At 35.8% G+C, this 20357-nt stretch overlaps 1 protein-coding gene across 1 annotated transcript in view; it reads left to right on the top strand.

Moving 5' to 3' along the window:
• The window catches only part of STX18 (syntaxin 18), a 64936-nt gene that overhangs the window by 20845 nt on the left and 23734 nt on the right, over window positions 1-20357 (top strand). Inside the window, exon 2 of the mRNA XM_038178294.2 lies at window positions 12141-12208. Within this exon, the coding sequence (XP_038034222.1) occupies window positions 12141-12208 (68 nt within the window). The remainder of the gene's footprint in view (window positions 1-12140; window positions 12209-20357) is intronic.

Below are 20357 nucleotides of genomic sequence, written 5' to 3'. Positions count from 1 at the left end.
ATATCTGTTCGTTGTATAATAGATAAGAAAAGAACCAGATTAGAAGTTTTGATTATAGAGTTCAGATTTCTAGTTGTAAATAAGACTGCAATTATTTATTTTTTTCTAATATGGTCTGATAATTTCTGTTGATATGATTGAGGTAGGTTCATAAGCAGCTGGTATATGGAGAAAATATAACAGCTCGAAATGCCCCATAATTTTTCGTGATATGTATAGGTATAAGAGAAGTGCCCCGTTCAGTTATATTTCTTTTGAAGAAGATTCCTTCTACTGTATAGTTTTCACAACTTCTGTTAGATTTATGTGTCTGTTCTGGGTGTTCCTGCAGGAAACTATTTCAATCTGTTGCACTGTGAAAAATTTTCTAGGTTTTGGACTGTGGTTTCTTGTCATGATGTTATATTGTGGAACATACCTGTGAATCTGGCCATTTCTTTTAGTTACTTAATTGAGCTATCAATACTTAATTATTTTAACCTTGAGGTTCTTTACTTATTATTTTTCAGGGTGGGCATGCTGTAATGTTTCTTTCAACCTCATAAGTACTCTTACCCTATAGTAAACACTTCTTTTTTTTTTAATTTTTTTTTCCTGAACATAATGTCATTTTTCAGCAATGCTGACATCTAAAAATGCTTCTTTGTTTGTTTGTTTTTTTTTTCTTTCTTCTCTGCTGTTCCCAAAGTTATATGAAAAAATCACAAAAAGAAAATGTGCTGTCTTCTCATTGGTCTCACAGTGTCATAGAAGCTTCTCATGATTGCTTTTATCTTTAAAAATGTTTCTTACATATAACTTCAGCTATATAAATCTACAAGTCTGTAACTTTTTATCTTTCTGATTTACATGCATCTTGAGTAAAATTAAAATACATAGAGATGATCTTGAAGGTCTTTTCTAACCTTAATGATTCTTTGTTCAAATTGCTGATTAAGTATGTAAGTAAAATAATTAAATACGATTAAGTTGTAAGTAGCCCATCAACTAAAATCTTATGACTGCATACAAAGGTGTCTGTTGAATTAAAAACAAAAACAAACAAACAAAAAAACAAACAGAAAACTAACTTTCATTTGCAACAGTACTGTTTTGATTTTGTTTTACTCTATTTTCTATGAGCTTGAGACTAATTTCTCTGGTTTCAGGGGACCTAAATCTCTAGATTGCTTTTAAAAGTGAATGTTTATTCAGAATGGGGCTGACAGCCTCTCCTTAAGAGAAGCTATAATTTAATTTTCCTAAGTTTAAATGCTTAAAAAATATTTATAATGATACCTCAAAGGCATCATAAACATGCATAAATAATTACACTCTAAAATTACAAAAATTACAGGAAATGGACATTTAAAAAAATCTTACCAAGATTCATGGCTGAGAGGGGAGAGAAAAGGTGTCTTGCTTTACAACTTTGAATTTTTGTCAGGAGTTTCTGCTTTTCAGTGATTTAAAAAATATACTTTTGAACTGTTGGTGTTACTCACACATGAAATAGCACTGATTTTCCTTTAACTACAGCTAAAGCTTTCCAATCCTGAATTTTGAAAGCACTTTCTAGGGAGAAATTTCTATGTGACTACCTACTGTATTTTTTTTTTCAAGCAGAAATTATTCTCCCCATGCCTCCTATCCCTGTTTCTTCAGGTGCCAAAACAATTGGCACTTACTAGACAGATCAAAACCAATATGAAGAGCATTTTGTAGTTAAGAGGTCCAAAGATGGTTTTTTGTACCACTTTGGTACACCTGGGGGGCTGATGCTTATTTGGTAGCTAACTGAACAGAAATATGGCAAAGTGATGTTGTCTAAAGGAGGGGACTTTTGTCCAGCATTACAGCTGGACCTTCACTAACTCGGGTAGAAGATTCTTTACGGGGGATAAAGGAAGGCACCCCAGCCCTTGGTGGTGGTTTCAAGTCAGTTTGAGCTTTGATTAAACCTCTGGCCACTGCTGTGGAGTTGAGAACCTGTTGTAGTTTGCCTTAGTTATCATTTTATAAGACACTACTATAAAGAGGGTAGATGGAGAGAACAGTAGTATTAGCAGACTTGATACTTTTCTTCAGGCTTACTCTCTTCTTATCCATGTCTGGTAAAAGTTATTAAAACCATAATTGCTATTCCCTCTCTCTCTCCGCCTCCCCCCTTTATTTTGCTAATTGTTTTTGTTTTTATTGGGATGAGTGGAGTTGAGTTATTTTTCCCTGGGATGAAGGTGGGCTTTTATTTTTTTATTTTTTTTGGTTGGTTTGTCCCGGTCAGAAAATACAACGAAGCAGCCTATCTCAAATGGCGTGGCATGGAAGAAGTCTGATTGCCTAAATTGGGAGACTTTTTGTATAGATTTACCTCTGATGTGAATAGCCACTGTTGGAGTGCCTTTCCTCATCAACTATGTACAGACCTACAGTGACCAGGTAGCCCAGTGAGCTCCTAAAACTTACGGTAGATGATCCAGGTCTTGGGGTTTTCTGTTACATGAACAGGAGGAAAAAAAAAGTAAATACTTTGTCTTAATTTTTCTGCCAATACCATAAAGCACTTGAACTGAAATCTTAATGTGTTCATAATTAGCATCTTCCCAGACTTCTATTTATTTGCTGTTGCGCTTGATCTACATGTCCTTTAGGCGAGGAGCAATGACTTTCTCTTTGCAGACTAGACACTTCCTTGGTCCCGTCCTCTTTGTGTTTTAATGGGGAAGAACCTCACAATTTGATGCAAGTACTAAAGCAACCACTGAAGTGATCTTACACCAGCATAATAAAAATGAAGGTGTTGAAATGTAATGAAAAGATTTCTGTACTAAGAACAGTATTGTGCCAGTTACAAAAATCCATAAAGAAAGACTTGAACACTGAAACAAAATGGAGCTGGTTCCCCTGCATTGTGTTGGACAGGGTGGTAGGGGTTTGAGATGCAGTAAGTTCCTTCTATGGTGCTGCATCAGGGTATGGGTGTTTTGGTGTCTGCAGAAAATATGCAGAAGTGGAAGCAGGGTCGGCCTGCAAGAAGAGCAGGGAGCTGCAGCGGAGAGGAGCCTGCCCAGCTGATGCCACGTGCACACTGCCTCTGCGCCCCATGGTGACTTCCACTGACGTTGATTGAGTTTAGTCCCAAAGTTAAACACATGAATTTTCTGTGAATTGCGCTGTAAAAATGTGGATCCTGAATTTCATAATGATGCTGAGATAGAGTAACCTTTCATTACTGGCTATGCATTAAATGGGACTGCAAATCTTTTTATATCGTAAAACATATTTGAGTCAGGAATATGTAACACTAAATGAGTTTAGCCTGTGAGAACAAGGGATGAGAAAAATTTCTCTCGCAGACACAAGCAAAGTTTAACGCAGTCACTGCAGTGCTGTGAGTGGGGTGTTTTGAACAGCAATGGTAAAGGCCAATTATTGCAAATATGTATTTTTGGCCAATTTACTTTTATCTCTCAACCAAAACATTCCCCACAATTGTTGTGGAGTTTATATTTTAGTCAATGAGGTTTTGGATGATTGTGTAAAAATATAAATGCTAAAGAAAGTTATGATTAGACTTGGACAATAAACAAGAAAAAGGGAAATAGTAAGTTTTATTAAAGTCAGATGTTGCTTTTTTTATTGAAAGTATGTGTTGCCACAGAGAGAGTAGATGAAGACTGGTTAAATAAAAACATTTAGCTTGACTTTACATTTTAGAAAGGCTGTTATTTTTTTTCTCAAGGTCACTTCATGTTCCTGTTGACCCTCTGCAGTTTTCAGAATATTTAGATGCACTTCTGTACATGTGGGTATCAAACAAGTTTATTCCCACAAGATGTAAGAAAACAGTGACAAAACTAACACAGATGTCTTTATTGAAATTCTACATGTGTTGCAGTTTTTTGATTTAGAATTAAAAATCAGTTTCTATGTAATTATCTATAAAACAGACTTTTCCTGTGTTTATAAATCCCTGGAATAAAACCATTTAAATGCTTTGTTACACCACACAATATGCATTATGATAATTTCAGTGTTTGATTTTTTAATCAATACCTGTAAAATAGTTTTTCTACACAGTCGGAGTTTGCTCTTGGCACTATACACACTAAAAAAAAAAAAAAATACCACCCCAAATAATACCCCAATAAAACCTAATTCCAGTGATAATACTGGGTGTTTTTGGTCTTTATTATGGTCAGTGGGGAACTGGAGCTTTCATGCTTTTAGGTCTTAATTGTACTTTGCTTCTACTAGAAAAATCTTTAAGAAAAATAGTTTGTAATTGTGCCAGAAAATCACAAAAACAGTCTCTCCATCATTTACTTCATCAAATCGTATATCCCATACAAATAGATTATCTTTTAAAGAAAGCACAGTAAGGTGAGATTTGAAGCTTTTAGGCTGATATTGAGTTATTTATTACCAAATTTTCCAGGTTGTAAAATCAACAGTGAATAAAAAAAATATATCAAAATGATTAAATGCACATCCAAAGTGTAATTAGAGGCTGAGTATTCAAAATGTGAACTGGTGGCTAATGTAAACTTTTGTAATAATTCCTTATAACTCTATCATCTCCACCACCACCAATTTTATTTTAAATTATAGAAATACTGGTAATATTACATATTTGATCTTATTTTTTTTTTATGCCATCTTTTCACTCTTCAAAGGTAAACACTTCATTTTCATGGTTGTAATCGAATTATTTTAATTTTGAATGTTTTTACCCCACATACCATACTATTTATTTTTTTTTTTTAAATACAGCACATACCCATTCTTGGTTCTGTTCATTACTTCGCTATGAATGAAAGACTACTAATAAAACGCAATTAAAATTTTTCCCTGCCCGTTGCTGCTGCTGTAACATATATGCTGATGGAAAGCAGAAACTGAACCAAGTCCCAATTTCATGAGATTAGAGGTAGCCAGGCTGACTGTCTCCTCGCTTTCTCCTACCCCATTTGAGTGTAGGGCCACCCCCATGCCATTGTTTAGATATTATTTGCTCTTTTGGGTTTCAGATTACAAGAGCAATTGATCCGCGTGACCTATTTTAGAAACTTTACCGTTTGCTGTGGAAACCTAAACCAAATGTATACCCTCAAGAGACAAATCATCTGAAAACTGGCCAATTGGCATTTTGAGGCGGTGCAGTGCTCCTCGGCTGTGCATTCCGGTAGGACAGCACCACCTAATGGGCTAGAAATAATTTAACATCAACATCTTTTTAACCAACGGTTTTCCACACTGCCAAGGAGATTCAGAGCTGAAGCTCAGTATCTCGGTGTCATCTTTGGTGTGTGTCATCATAGCAGGGAATTGCATCACTGCGTGTTCTGAAGGTTCAACTTTCTGAAGTGCAGAACTCATTTTTTTCTTAAAAAAAAAAAAAAAAAAAGAAAAAAAAAAAGAAAAGCAATATGTTTCTGGGCAACAATGCTGCAGAAACTGTGGTGAATTCAGTGGGTTTACAGTGTTTAAAATATAACATGTAAGGAAATAGTGGAATCTGGTCTTTCGTATACAATTCTTTTTAAAAGTTCATACCTCTATCTCATCAAAGGTATTCTGCAGTGAAAAAAGCTTCCATAGGAGACATTTCTGTATCAAAGCCTTCCTAACCAGCCTTTCCCAACTCCAATAGTTTTGTTAAGAGCCCAAGCTCTTAATTCTACACTTTGTTTAGTAAAAATTGATTTTCTGTTTATGGTATCTATAATGTTGGTTAGGTTTCATTGCCAATTCCAGAAAACATTTGCACTAAGCATGGAAAACTTCCTCTATTTTTTGAAACAATTAGGTTTTCATGTGTGATTAAACAAAAAAAAGTTTATATTTCTTTGTTGATTGCTATACCTCCTACTAGAACTAAGGTTGTACTTTTTTGGCCTGAAACATGCAGCCCCTGAACATCACCTAATATTTCACTGAAATTCTGAATTTCTTCTGAAATAATCAGGTTGACTGTAATTTTAGAAATGGAAACATGATAGGTAGCTAGATGATATTATTATTATTATTATTATTTTCCATTTTGCGGAGGGGATTGTAAAATGTAGCTACGTTTTAATGGATCTATAAATGAAATCTATTTAGATAAACATTTGAAGATCAGTCTTTTTGGACATACTGAAAAGTTCAATGTAAAATTCCTGTTGGTAACTTTTTTTTTTTTTTTTTTTTTTTACAATTAACAAGGGAGTTTCATCTGTTGTGCTTATCAGTGTGCTGCTGAATCAAGCAACAGTAAATGCAGTGTCTCTTACAACTGTTGCAGTCTTTCCATTATATTTTCTTTTTAAGTATTTTTAAAGTTTTCTTTAACATCTTTTCAAAATTCAGAGTGGAAGCATAGTACGGAGTGCAACAGTCGGTTTTATACGGTAGCAAATAGTTGCGCATTGTTCCGGTAGCAAAGTAAACTTGATAAAAAGCTATGTTTGTTCAGTGAAAATGACTATTCAGCACAGTCAACTTCTCCCTACAATATGTCACGGGAACCTACCCCAATCATTTTAATCGTAAACAATGCTGCTGCTTCTTGCAGTGGGTTAAGCGTATGCAAATTGGAACCTACTGTTTCGTGAGCGATCAATTCTTTGTGGCGAGTGGAAAGAAATGTTGTATGTATTGCTAAGATACTGCAAGAAACATAATCAGCGTCTTTGTTCAAAGCATACACATCTTTTGAAGATGCTGCTTAGCTGGGAGTGCTTTCCTGTTTATCTTCTTATTTAAAAATATAAGCTCCTCTAAAATAGTAAGAAAAATCTCTAAACAGAACAACATCTACCATTTCCTAGTGCAGGCCCCAAGTATAAATAGAGCTGTGCATGCCACCTGTGGTAGCAGATGGCAGCCATTCACAGCTTCTTTTTGTGCTGGACCTGCATTATATGCAATAGTTGCTTTTATGGTTTAATAAAAGTCATTTGAAAATCTGCAGGGGCAACAGAACACAGATACATGTGTTAAAGAGGTAGTGTACAATGAAGATGATCTTTGAAATGAAGGTAAAGTATAAACTGGAACCTAAAGTGACTTTAAAAAGTTACATTACAGACTTTAATGTGAATTTATAGAGAGCTTTTTACTTACATGATGCACAGTGCTTACCCTGGTGTTGCCACCCAGTGGATAATGATTGCTGGTTCACTGCAGAGAAACAGGTTTCCATTGCCAGAACCCTGCTTGGGGGGTTAAGTAACACCTGGAGTCTCTGACTTCTGTACCTGAGTGTGTGGGTTATCATTTTAAGTTTCTTAAGTTGTAATTATGTGCACCATGTTTCATGGCAGATGCATCTTTTAGGAAGTTCCCTACTGGTGCTGTCTAGCTTCTCTTCTGCCTTGCGGTGATAAAAATATTTGGGTGTCAAAACAAATGCAAGAGATTGTTTGCATTTACTCTTAAACATTATTAGCCCAATTTCCAGAAGAATAATTTTAAGAAAATCATTCCAGTGTGTCACTGTGTGGTACTGACCCTCACGGGACAGCCAGAGTGCAGAGTGCAGGTGGGAACGCGGATGGATGAGGGAAAGTCTGGGACTGTATGTTTTTGTCAAAAAGAAAGTAATCTTTGGTATTCTGGCAGTGAACAGCAGTTTGAGAACATGCTGTTAATGTAACGCTATAACTGATGTTGGCAATATTGGGAGGAAATGTATTTTTTCCCCAGATTCTCATAAAAGTGTCAGTTATCCAGAAATTCAGTGGCGTTCTTCTCTATAAGATAACTTTGCTCTTAACATAGAGCAAGAGTACTGCAACTGTGAAGAGCATTTCTCTAAGCCCTCCTATCCCTCCGGGGAAAGAAGGAAACCATTTCTTTGTTTCAAGGCTGAAGGAGAGGTTTATTTCTCTGCTGCAGACTTTCAGAGAGGAAGACAGTTAATTTCCAAGAACTATGACGGGAGGCCAGTACTGAGATGTGTTTGTGCTTCATCTTCAAATTGCTTTCATCTATCCTTTTGAAGGCTGTGTAGACTGGTGGGGTGATTGTTTTGAAAGCAGGCGTGTATGGCAGATAGGAAGTTGCAATTACGATGGATGGGAAAACGGAATGGGGAAAAATGGATACACTAAAATACAAGTGGGATTTAAAATTGTTCCGTGTCTGCTTGAAAGATTAATTAGAGAAGATAACAAAAAATATATAGATATATATGAAAAACTAGCCCAGAAGCAATAAGGAGCAGGGGACATGGCAGAAGGAGAGACTGGTTGACCAAGAAAATTGTTGCAGAAGGGAAGACTTTGTAAGGATAAAGTTCAGGCTTGGAAAGTTCACGGTGACTTAACTAATGGTATGAAAAAGCCTGCAAGTTAAAATACTCTAAGTATGTAAATAAAAAGAGAATGAGAGAAAAAAAGTGGATTTGTCATGCAGCTGGAGTATATATTATGAAAAGCTCAGTTGTGGTTTCCAGACTGAATTAATATGGAGAGAGCCATGGTCCAGCAGGGTAAAAGCAAGGTAGGTACTGGGAACCAGGGCATGAGGCTGGAAACTTGTAGCAAATCTCTGTGTTAATGAAGTCAAGTCACACTTATCGGATAATCCCTGGGCAGTGTTCAGAAACAAGTCCAATGGCAGCTATTTTTAGTGAAAACACATTGAGTTGGTGATGGTACCATTTGATCAGAGGGCAAAATTTAATGCCTATAATTAAGTCCTCAGAGAAAAAATGATTATGGCATCAGCAGGGCTTTTAGTCTGATGCAGAGGTGTTCCAGGCTTCAGGAAAGACTTTAAGTGGAAAAAGATAAATAGAAAGTAAGATACAGTGGAGTATGATTTCATGCCGTACTAAAAATAGTATATGCCCAACCAACTTGATGCTTTAAGAAAAACGTATTTCCTTTATTAAGAAGATCTGGTGTCTGATGGTAAAGGGGCTGATAAAGTGCTAATAAGTCTAGAGGAGATTAGCAGAGAAAATACTACCTGAATACGATGTGGCTGTAGCAGAAGCAGTAGTTCTGCATTGAAAGAAGTGCTGTACTGAAGGTTAATGGTTGAATTACTCTGGGATTGAGTTTTAAAAGTAATCATATTTAACACTGTGCTCATTTGGGGTAATAAAAAAAAAGTAAGATTTTGGTAAAATGCAGTGATGAGGAAATGCTGACCAAATGCTGACCAAAACAAGGAGTAAGCTCTGAGCTAACCAATGCAAATTGGTTATGCAAAATGAAAAAAAAAAATGCAAAAAACATTTCCAGGTGAGTAACGAAGTATGAACACCAGCGTGTGCCCTTCTGGACATTTGCTTTGGAAGAGGATTGATAGAAACTGGACCACATGCAAAGAAAACTTACGAATTAAGCAACTTCAGAACTACCCTGTGTGAAGAAACTAAAAGCTCGGGGTCTTTTTTCTGGGTTGAAGGTGTTGGGAAGATAATTTAGAGTAAACTCATAAGGGAAGAAGAGCTCTTAAGGGAAAGGACTGTTTTGAAACAAGAACAGATGGGTGGAAGTTGGTCATTAGGAAACCTGAAATTTTGGCAGTTCTAATTCATAGTAAGAGCAGTAAGATTCTCATAAAGGCCGTCGGTTGGAAGAGGAAGAGGCTTTATTGCCCTTAGGATGGAGCTTGATAAGTCTGTAAAGAGTGTATGGTGTGCCTCTGATAACCCCAGAATAAATGCCAGTTGATGACCCTGGAGATATCTTTAAGATTTATATTTGTATAATCATGGATATTTTGTGTCTGTAGAAGATAAGCATTGTACCTTTAAAAAGAAAAAGAAAAAAGGAAAAAGAAAAAAGGTGTGTGTGTGTGAGATAAAATTCACAGTCCCTTTATTTAATGCTAGTGAGACCTTTTTCATAAAAATCGCTTTATTTTGTTGATGCTGTAAAGACAAATTGAATTCACAACTATGCCAGTAGTCCACAATAAGATAAGGCAAAAGAGAAATAGCCTCAGTGCAAGATCCCAGAGGATGCTGTTAGGATTTGAGGGAAAGCAGAACAAGAAGTCTCACTTCTGATGCAAATCTTGGGAACTAAGAGCTCGATGCAAGTATGGGCATAATGGTGTCATTCTAAATTCATGAAAATAGCCTTACAAATGAAGGAGAGGCAAAGTGGGGTCAGTGCAATTCAAACACACGATGACAATTTTAGCCTAAATAGAATGCTCTTTGTGACTAGATGAATTAATTACTGTAAGACAGTGTTCTTGCTTGTCATTCTGATTCTTTCTGCTTGTTAATCACCCCTAAATTGTGGCTATTGCAATAATATTAAGATTTATTACTTATAAAATTTTGCTAATCTCTTTTCTAGTCTAGTGTTTGTTCACGTATTAATGTAAATGTTCTGGAGTTTGTCTCTGAATTCACGTTTCCACTCTTTGTCCTCCATAGCACTTTCTTTCTGCCTATTAAGGATTATTGTTCTGCTGAAACACTGTATGACTTTTTAAAATGTTCTGCTTTTATGGTCAAGCTCAATTTACCTATTAAGCAAAGTTCATGATGTACGAAGTCGGAGCTGAGAAAGAGATCAGAATACAAAAATTATGTTCTGGTGGTGATGGGGAGGAACAGCTATAGAATGGTTTGACTTAATTTTCGTGCCTTGTTGATCTTGAGGAGTGATTTCAGTATTTCTCTTCTTGTTGCTTATGACCATGCTAACACACTTTAGGAAAGTTTGGATCTACTGGAGATAATGACCAAACTCCGTTTGCTGTAACTGGGATAAAATTCTTTGTGTTGTTAATCATATGGAAAACTTAAAACGTGGAAATTGGGAAAATTCTTATCTGATACCATGGGTTATAGTAAAAAGGAAACAGCAAGTGATAACAGGGAAAAGTATACACATCTATTTGTGCAGGAAAATGCATTTTAGACATTTAGACTGCAAATCACAGCAGTCTGTCTAAGTATATTTTTTCTTCTTTTTTTTCAGATCTTGTGAAAAATAATTGGGGGAATTAATCTTCTGTTTATGCAAACTACTCTGTGTTCTTTCTCTGTGGTTTTTTGTTTGTTTAATTACAAGGACCATTTGCATGAAAATAGGATTTTAAGACTTGAACGGCTTCTGATGCCTTTTCCCAGATACATGGAGTAAACCACATTTATTTTATTTGTAAACTAAAACAACTATTGCTCTGTAAAATTCCTTGCCTGCTTTTTAAAGCTGAATTATTAATGAATATTTGAGAATATGCTTTAGAAGGGTTCCCTGTGCACTTCCCACCTTGAAAATACCTACCGGTAATGTATATAATTTCTTCCCTGCCCTTGGCCCCATCGTGTCTACTTCATGACCTGTTAAGGAAGTCATATTGGTACTCATCTTGTTTCCATGTCTGATTTAAAACTGGATTTCTGTACTTCTTCCATTCTCTAAGATAAGTAGCGTCTGATGCTACACCAAATCTTTTAAATTCAACTGAAGTTTTCCAAAGTTCTTTCATATTTTAGGAGTTTTTTTTTTTTTTTAATCTTTTCTAAAGATCTCTGTAAAGGCTTTGATAATCAAATGAATTTACATCAAAAATGTATCCATGGTCAAGTGGAAATCCAGAAATAGAAATCCAGAAAAAGTGGGGTGGGGTGGGGGGGGGTGCGGGGAATGGATATATTCCCTGGCAAAACATGCCAGATGATAGAGATGATGCCTGGGTTCAGGCACAAACTGGTCACTCGTTCTATTGCTGCACAAATAGGAAGGAGGGGGCAGCACCTTGCTCTACAAGTTCTCGTAACTGAATTTGAGTATTTGCATCGCTCTTCATCAGCAAAATGTTAAAAATTTTCTTCTATAATCTGAAATGAATTTATTTTCTGAGATATATGTTGGCTTCTTGGTTTCTGGTTCATATCACTTTGAAAAGTTTAGTAATGTTTAGTGATATGCTTAATATTTGTTTGCTAGTATTTAATATTTAGTTTATGCTTTTTGTACACAAGACATACATTTTTACTATTCCTTTATAAGTTCTGCCTTCATACAACAGAGCTTTCCATGATTTTTATGTACTGATTGCTTGAAAAACGTGAAAATTAATTGTTACAAAATTAATTTTACTAATTCATGTTTGAGGAATGGAATTACTGAACTTTAAACATAAGAAAATATTAATTTATGTAACTTTGGCGTTTAATATGGTTTCTCTTCTTTTAGATTTCCAATATTGGGAAGCTGAAAGATTTTCTTCTGCAACACAGAAAGGATTACATTAATGCTTACAGGCAAGTGTGTATTTTTTTTTAATAGTTTTGATTTATTTTAATTTATTTTCAGATTTATAAAGTAGACTGCCAAAAAATCTATAGGCATAACGATTGAAAACAAAACGTAGGTTGCTTATTATTTGGTATACCATGAGCTACTTAAGAATAATAATGCAGGCACATAAAGAAACTGGTCCAAAATAAAAAGAGGCTCAGAACTTGAATAAGACTTCTGGCTTTCAGGGTGAGATCTGAAACAGGCTGTCTGTCTGAGCCCAACACCTCTTAAGGACCTGCAGAATAAGTTTCTGCTGTGGTTCTTGAGGGAGCAGAAGACTAGATTCGGTCATCCAGTTTATGCCTTCCACTCTGTGATGCTAAACGTCCTTTATTGTCTCCAAGTATATAGTCAGTAGCGTCAGCAGGGCCTGGAGGTGAGTGATGTTAACTCTTCAGGTTCTAGAACATGAATTTAGATGAACGACATCACTTAGAATATGGTGTTGTGTTGGGACAACAGCACACGTTTTGCTTTTCTGTGACAAAAACTTTTTGCTTAAGTTCTGGTAGTTATTGTGTAGAGAAAGTTTGAATTCTCCTCAGATATTAGGAGACATTCAGATTTGCTGGATCTGCTTACTTGCTGTTAGCCTTATTCGTATGATTTGTAGAAGAGTAAAATGGAAGTTTTACAGATTGGTGCTAGTAAGAAAAAAAAAAATCATGATCTGCGGATTTCACATGCTTAATGAATTATTATATCAAGTTATCCTAAGACCTAAACATTTCTGCAACTCGTATTTTGGCGAACTAAATACAAATAATCAATTAATTTGAGAAATAGAAAACTTGCTTTTTAACTAAACATTTTTTCCTACATGCAAACTTAGTAGTCATCTTATAGCTTGTACAGTACTCCATTCCAGAATACTTTCCCTTTTGAAGGTTCTTATGTAAGCTTCACTATTTCCTGTGTTGTATTTCTCCGACATAACGGCAGAGTTGCATGGATTGAATCAGCCCTGTCTGCATTGTGATTCTGCCACAACCCTGACTACAACTAAACTGTTGCTGCAATTCAGGTAGAGCTAACACAGTGTAAAGGCGTCTGTGTATTGAAGATACTGAGTCCCAAATCGATTTAATGCCTTTCTCCAAAAGCCTCAAAAATGAAGAGTTTGGCATGTTTTAGAAATGTATGGCAATGAGTGCTATTCCTAGTCAGTACTGGTGAAAATGAGGTTCCTGCGTGGGTGTTGCACAAATCAGTTCTATGTGGAAGGCATAAGAGGAGCTGCTTTTACAAGCAGTGAGCAAAAGTCTATGTGTTCTGTCTAGCTCTCTGCTTTGCAGTTGCTTTTGGAATAGATGATGAACAACACTAGGTGGAGCTACCAATCGAATACCAATCGAAGTTATTTCAGAAATAACTTCTTACTGTGTGAAAACTCCATGTGCATGCATAAACTGAGAAACTGCAAATAGCTGCAGAGAGAACAACCTGTCAGTAGCAGATGACTTCGGGTTATTATTTGTGTTTTATTAGCAATAGTGTGCATAAAGTAGAGGTGATAAAAGGGAGTAAAAATTTATCCAAGCTATTTTGCTTTCTGAAAGTTTATAATGTTCTTTCTGTAAACTCTCTTTTAACCAGTTATCATGGTAATTCTCAGTGATTTTTCCCTGCCTTAGGCATTAACTAAGGAGAGAAAAAAAAAAAAGAACTGTCATTTCCTTTCTTAAACTTTACAATAATCATGTGAATCTCATCTGATTGCAGTTGATCCTGGCCTTAAAGGTCAAATATAAAACAAATAGTGCTGTCAAATTCGCTACTAGATTGCTCATGGTATTCTACTTTGTGAATACAAAGAGGACTGTAGCATCCATGCCAGCAGTCTCAGTCTTAAATGCCTCGTTCATTCCAGACAGAAGTTTTAATAACAGATTATAGGGAAAATTTGTAAAGAATTTAATACAAAAAGAAGAGCTGGAATTTATGTAGAAGGCTTAATTCTGTTAATGAAATTTGAATACTCTGTATTTTGTCAATTCCGCTATTTGTTTTTAAACTATAGTAGAATGTGTCAGTGAAAATTGTCTTTTGAGCTATGTGGTTGAGTTACTCAGCTTTGTGGAACTTCTTCACAATGTGTTACATCCAGAAGTGTGGTTGCTTCTTTGACCTTACTTTTACAGAATGAATTCTCCAGTAAATACTTCTTTATTTTTATATTTTTTATTATTATTGTTTTTGGCATATATAAACTATCCTGAAGAGGGGAGATCTTTAGTTCATTTTTAGAGGAAGATGAGAAAGACAACTGGAAGAAAGGTTAATTGAAACTAAGGTCCAGGCCTAATTAATCAAACTTTAAGTGTCTAAATTTAAATCTGAAAAGCTCAAGAATTACTAATTGCTTGTTCACCTCTTTTCTTCTTGAATTGGCTGTTAGCTGTAACCTGAGAGGCAAACCTTAAACAAGTGATGCAAATGGTCTGAGGTGCACTTTAAGCCACCTGCACCGTTATCCTCTCCTGTTTATCAGGGTTCACTTACTTTCCCTTATAGTTTTGTAGCTTTCTGTAATAGGGATTTTTTGTTTTGTCATGTTTCTTGTTGTATCCTGTCTACCATGATTCTCCTCTGGTCAGAACTTCTGAGAGCTTTAGTGCGTGGTACCAATGATCTGGTATCATCCTCCGCTGGCAGCACAAGTTAGAGTGGAAGGCAGTTTTGGAAACCGGCCTGTTAGAAGACTCTGATTTACAGAGGGGTACATATAGAATCTCTTCCATCAAACATCTCTCCAAATGCATGCATTTTTTTTTAGCATTTTGCTTAAAAAATGTGTTGTACTACTGTTAAAATCTGTGTCAATAAAATAAAAACTTGGGCTTTCTCTACCTCACACATCTTAAGGAAAAATACTGCTGTTTTATTCGGCATTAGAGCCTTGTCTTAGAATAAAAAATAAATGCGTGTATATATATATATAAAAGTAGCAAACTTATTGATCAGTTTAACTATTTTTGTGCTGGCTTCATTATTCACCTTACTATTTATACATTTCAAACCTAAGGAAGCCCTTTGGGCATCATGATCAGTGAGCACATTCAGTGGCAGGGTATTTTATAAGAAAGTAGCTAAATCATGGGCGACTGCATCACCACCGCTCCTACTAATAGTAGCTGTCACTGAGCTATCACTGCATATTTTTAACTGCAGTCACTCTCCAAGCATCTTTGGAAGGAAGTGAAACTCAGCAATCAAGTAATGCTGTAAGACATCTCAGAACGTTTGAAAATTAATCAGTTTCTGTTGAAAAAATACTCTGACAGTACTTAAAAACTGCATTGACAAACAGTATTTGGATATTTGTTAATAGCTGGTTTATCTTAAGGACTTCCTCACCAGCTTTTTTCAAGTAGGTTTATTATCAAATTTACTTGATAATCACAGAAGTAATTTTCAATTGATTAGCCAATATGGTAAACACCAGAAATTTAAATATTAGAAATTTATCCCTGCTAAATTGCAATCTTTAAGGACTTACCTTGCAATGTAACATTCAGCAAATGGCTGTCTTTAGTGAGAGAGCTGAGCAGAAAAGAAAACTAAACAAAACCCTTTCCTAACTCTGTAAAGTCTGAATACCAAACTCTTCTCTAAGTGATGCTCTGATGAGGCTTTGTTGATTTTAGTGGAATAATTTCTCATTTATATTGACATAACTGACTGCTACCTGTTCTTTTTCAGTTCTGTGATGAATTAGATGCAGGGGTAGAATTAGATGTAGGGATCGTTGGCTGTTTCCTTTGTCTTCCTTTAGTCATAAATGGTTTCCAACAAAACAAGGTGATCACTCATCCTGCAAAGGAAGAGGCAGAAACTCTTCGTTCCCAAAGATGTTAACAAGGTGTGGGTGACTTTTTTTTTTTCTTTTTAAGCAAACAGTGATCATTCCTTTCAGATAAGGGCTGTTAAGTGACTTCCCTTCTTTAGTGTATTATTGCCATGTATTCAATGTATTCTTTCTTTCTGTACATTTACTGTAATACACTCCCACATTCACTCTGCCACGAGAGATCTTTTGTTCAGTCTTCGGTAAATTGTCTGATATTTAGTCTGTGAACAACTTGTGCCTTTCTTTGCCTTTCTTCACGAGCTCCTACATGCTTCAGACCACTGAACCACCAAGGCAGTTTAGTTGTGTTACATCTGGTTCTAGGAACTAGCTGTAGTACAGTAACAATTGGGAATTGGAAATGATCCTCTGGAGGTCTCTGTTTTCTCTGAGAGATCTTTCTAGGTTGAGATAATTCAAAGACCAGTAGTTATTTTTACTGTTTTAGTTTAATCAGACATTGGAAAAGAATTAAGATAATTTTTTGACAGTAGAACACCTCATACTTGAAAGGGAAATCAACTGTTTGTCTGGGTTAATTTGACATCTTATTTACTCTCTTTTGCAACTGTAGAGATATTTATACGGTCCATCAGTGTTGTGCAGACTGGTTCTGAGTAACAATGCTTTTTCCATGGGAAAGGTGGGATGGGTGCCTTCTGATACATCTTCACTATGTGCTTCTGTGGACCTTCTGTACAGTTAAGTGTGAAAGTTTCATGTGTTGTTTACAGCAGTTAATGTACTTTGAAAAATTATTAAAGAAGCATTTTTTCCTTAAGTGATATCGGATCCCACTAATTACTCCTCTTGCTCCAACGTTCATCTACCTAGTAAAGCTGGGAAAAAAAAAAAAAAAAAAAAAAAAAAGCAATAAATCAATTGCATGTTTGACCACTAATAGAAGATAGTTGAATGCATGCCCTGGGTTCTGTGGAGAGTGCTCCCTTGATGTAGCTAATTAAAGAAAATAAGTCACCATTAAAGGATTCTAAAAATAGTCTCTTACAGGCTCCCCTAGAATGCCAAACTGCTTTATTGTGCTGACTTAATTATGTTTTTATAAGAAGCAAGCCTTTGTTACATTAAGACAGTAAAAAGTGGAGATAGCCTTCAAGAGAAAGTCTAGCATCCTATTCATGGGGGAACGTATAGTATTTCCTTGTTATCTAGGGAATTATTTTCAAAGAATTTATTTTCTCATTTTACTAAGTTCAGATATCACATTTTAGAAATAGTAATTCTTCTTAACATCATTCTGGATTTTCTTAGCAATATTTTACAGAACTGGAAATACTAATTGAGGTGTGCCTCTATTGCCTGCTGTAGTAGCTGAAGCTTCCCCACAGACTTTAAGAAAAATGTTTTAAGTATGTTGTTGTGAGATGTTTTGTCATTAGAGTAGGCAGGTTTTTACTTTGGATTTATGTTGAGCAACTTTTTGATGGAAATAGGAAGTAAATTAAAATGCCCAAAGCATAATAAATATTATTTGAATTTAGTAGTTAAATAAAATAATAATAATTTAAAATGTACTGGTTGCCCAAAGGAAAGAAGTTTTTAGAAATGTCTGCTGTACTTACAACTAAGGTTATGCATACATATACATATATATACATATATATACATGTATATACGTATGCACATACACATACACACTTTTCTGGGGGGATATGTATATATCTGTAAGACAATACTGCATGTGGTAAGTCAGGTTTATTTCCATTAAACATAGTCCACATCTGTATTTTAGAACTGGTTGATTTCAGCTTCTCACTTCTTTATTTTGTAATGCATTGTTGCAGGAAAAGCTTTTCAAGCAGAAACTTTATTCTGCTTGGTTTGGTGTCTTCGTTGAATGAGTAAGCAGAAAATATTTTAGGCAGCGTCAGAAAGAGTGACTGATTCCAAAACCTGGTGTAATGCCTCCGCAGGACGTTCTCTGTGCTCTTCCAGAAAAACAGGATCATAGAAAAGATAGATTGGGTGGAGCATAGCATTCAAAAAGCAAATGGCGAGATCATTCCTAACATTCTGCCTTCCTTACTTTTAAAAATATCCTGCAGTGGACCTTCTGTATTCTCCCTCTGATTTGTGTCTTGTTTCCTTATCTGTGCTCCTAGATTTTTTTTTTTTATTTTTTTCCTCAATAACATACACTGGTTTCTCCGTAGTCTTTACTGTTGAATGTGTACCTTTGTGTTTCTATACATGTTCTCTTTATTATTTCTCTTTATTTATTCTGCTTTTTCCTCTCCTTTGGACACTATCCCAGCCAGTGTTGCAGTGAGGTGCAGAAATGAAACAACACTCCAAAAGCGCAGGACAGCAGAAAGATTGCCTTTTATTTGCAATGGGTTGTACTACACTTATGCATCCCATAGTAAAGATCACTTTTATGCAATAATATGTTGTTACGTTCAGTTTATGGTCCAGCATGATCTCCGATGGCTTTTTGAAGTACTGTTTCCTAATTGCTTGTTCCCCACGCTTTGTGTGTTCAGGTAATTGTTCCTGCTGCAACAAAGAGCCTCTGACCATCCCTTATTCAAATTCCTCGTGTCATTTCTCCATGTTGGCAATATTGTTTTGAACTGAAGTCTTGTTCAGTTAAAACAGTTTTAATTTGCTTACTACTTTGCCTCTGTACTCCATTTCACTGAGTTGTTATGCAAGTATTTAACAGTATCAGAAGCAGGACAGCCCCTCTGGAAAACAACTCAGTACCTCCTCCTGGTTTGGTGTATAACTACTCTGTGTTCAGCTTTCCAAACAGTTTCACATCTGTACAATATTTGCTCCTTGTAACTTACTTATTTGCTGGTAGCTTATGAGAATGTCATGTGGGAGGGTAAAAAAACTAGAGAGAAGATATATGGCAGTGGTTGGTCTTCATCCATCCGTGAGACCTGTTGCTACATTCCCAACGTAAATTGCTCGGTATGTGACTTATTTGTGATACATCATAGATATTAGTTATCGTTTTGTTCTTTTCTAAGCAGTTAAAAATTGATCATTTGTTCTTTTATTTTCCTAGGCTGAGTGGTCTATAAATCCTTTACTTTTTTTTTTTTTTTTTTTTTTTTCAAATACAGATGCTACAGTTTCATTTTTTCATCTACCTAGAACTCATCTATCCTCCAATAATTCCTGGCAGCAAAGATACATCCTTTAATTTGATGCATTTTCTATTTTATTCCAGAGTTTGGCCTCCTGTTTCTGCAAACTGTATGATGTTTATTCACCCTGGGATTTTTTTGAAGCCAGTGAGTTCCCTTCAAGAGCACACCATTGGCATACAGATAGGAGGGATACATACTTTTGAATTCTGCTTGCATCATTAGCTCAGAAGCACTGCACATTTAGAAACACTCATGCCATGACCTGTTATGGCACCATACACGCTCAGCATCCTGTTATTACTACCTAACACCTGTCACTTGCTATTACTGATGGAAATATCAACAAATAACTTTGATTTTTATTTTTTTTCTGAATGTCAGAGGTACTAAATTGGGCCTAGATTTAGTAACAGTAAGCTAAAGGTAGTAGTAACTGCACTTTACAATTGACCTCGGAGATGAAAGCTAATGCAAAGAAAGCCATAAATATCTAGGTTTTCTTCATACTCTGCATATACTTTTATTTCTTTACTGAGTAGCAAGCCAACACATTCTTTGGTCTTTCTGTTATTAATATTTGTGGAGTAATCTCATGTTATCCTAGGCAGTCCCTTGTCAGTAGTGTCTCATCCCGGACTTGACCCTTTTCTGATTGCATCCTTATGTGCTGTGTTCCTTCAAAGTTGCCAGTAGCAATCAGACCTAATTTGCACTTTCTGTATTCTGCTTTATTGTATTTGAACTCAATGAAGAGCTCTTGAAATAGCATAGTTCATCTCTTACTGCATTGCCTGTTCTTCCCTTCGATCAAGGACAGAATTGCAAATTATCCCAATGTCATTTCCACAGGAAGAATACTAGTTCACCTGGAATTTTTCTGTTAAGTCTTTGAATTCCATAGAAAAAGGAAACCTATCTTCCTTTTTTTTTTTAATACCATTGAAGTCTGCCTACTTGATGGCCACTGTCTTTATCTCACTCTTAACCCCTCTTCTTAAGTTGCTGTCCAACCCAAATTTCCTGTGAAGCTATTTCCAGCTGATGAGGATAAAAATCTACAAGAATTGTGCACCCTTCTCCCCTTCTTTGTCTGCCAGTGTGTGCCTCATGCTTTGGCAAGTTCTTGTGATTCTTTGT

The sequence above is a fragment of the Anas platyrhynchos genome, chromosome 4, assembly GCF_047663525.1.
Source record: "Anas platyrhynchos isolate ZD024472 breed Pekin duck chromosome 4, IASCAAS_PekinDuck_T2T, whole genome shotgun sequence".
NCBI lineage: Eukaryota > Metazoa > Chordata > Aves > Anseriformes > Anatidae > Anas > Anas platyrhynchos.
This window is presented reverse-complemented; position numbering and strand designations above follow the sequence as displayed.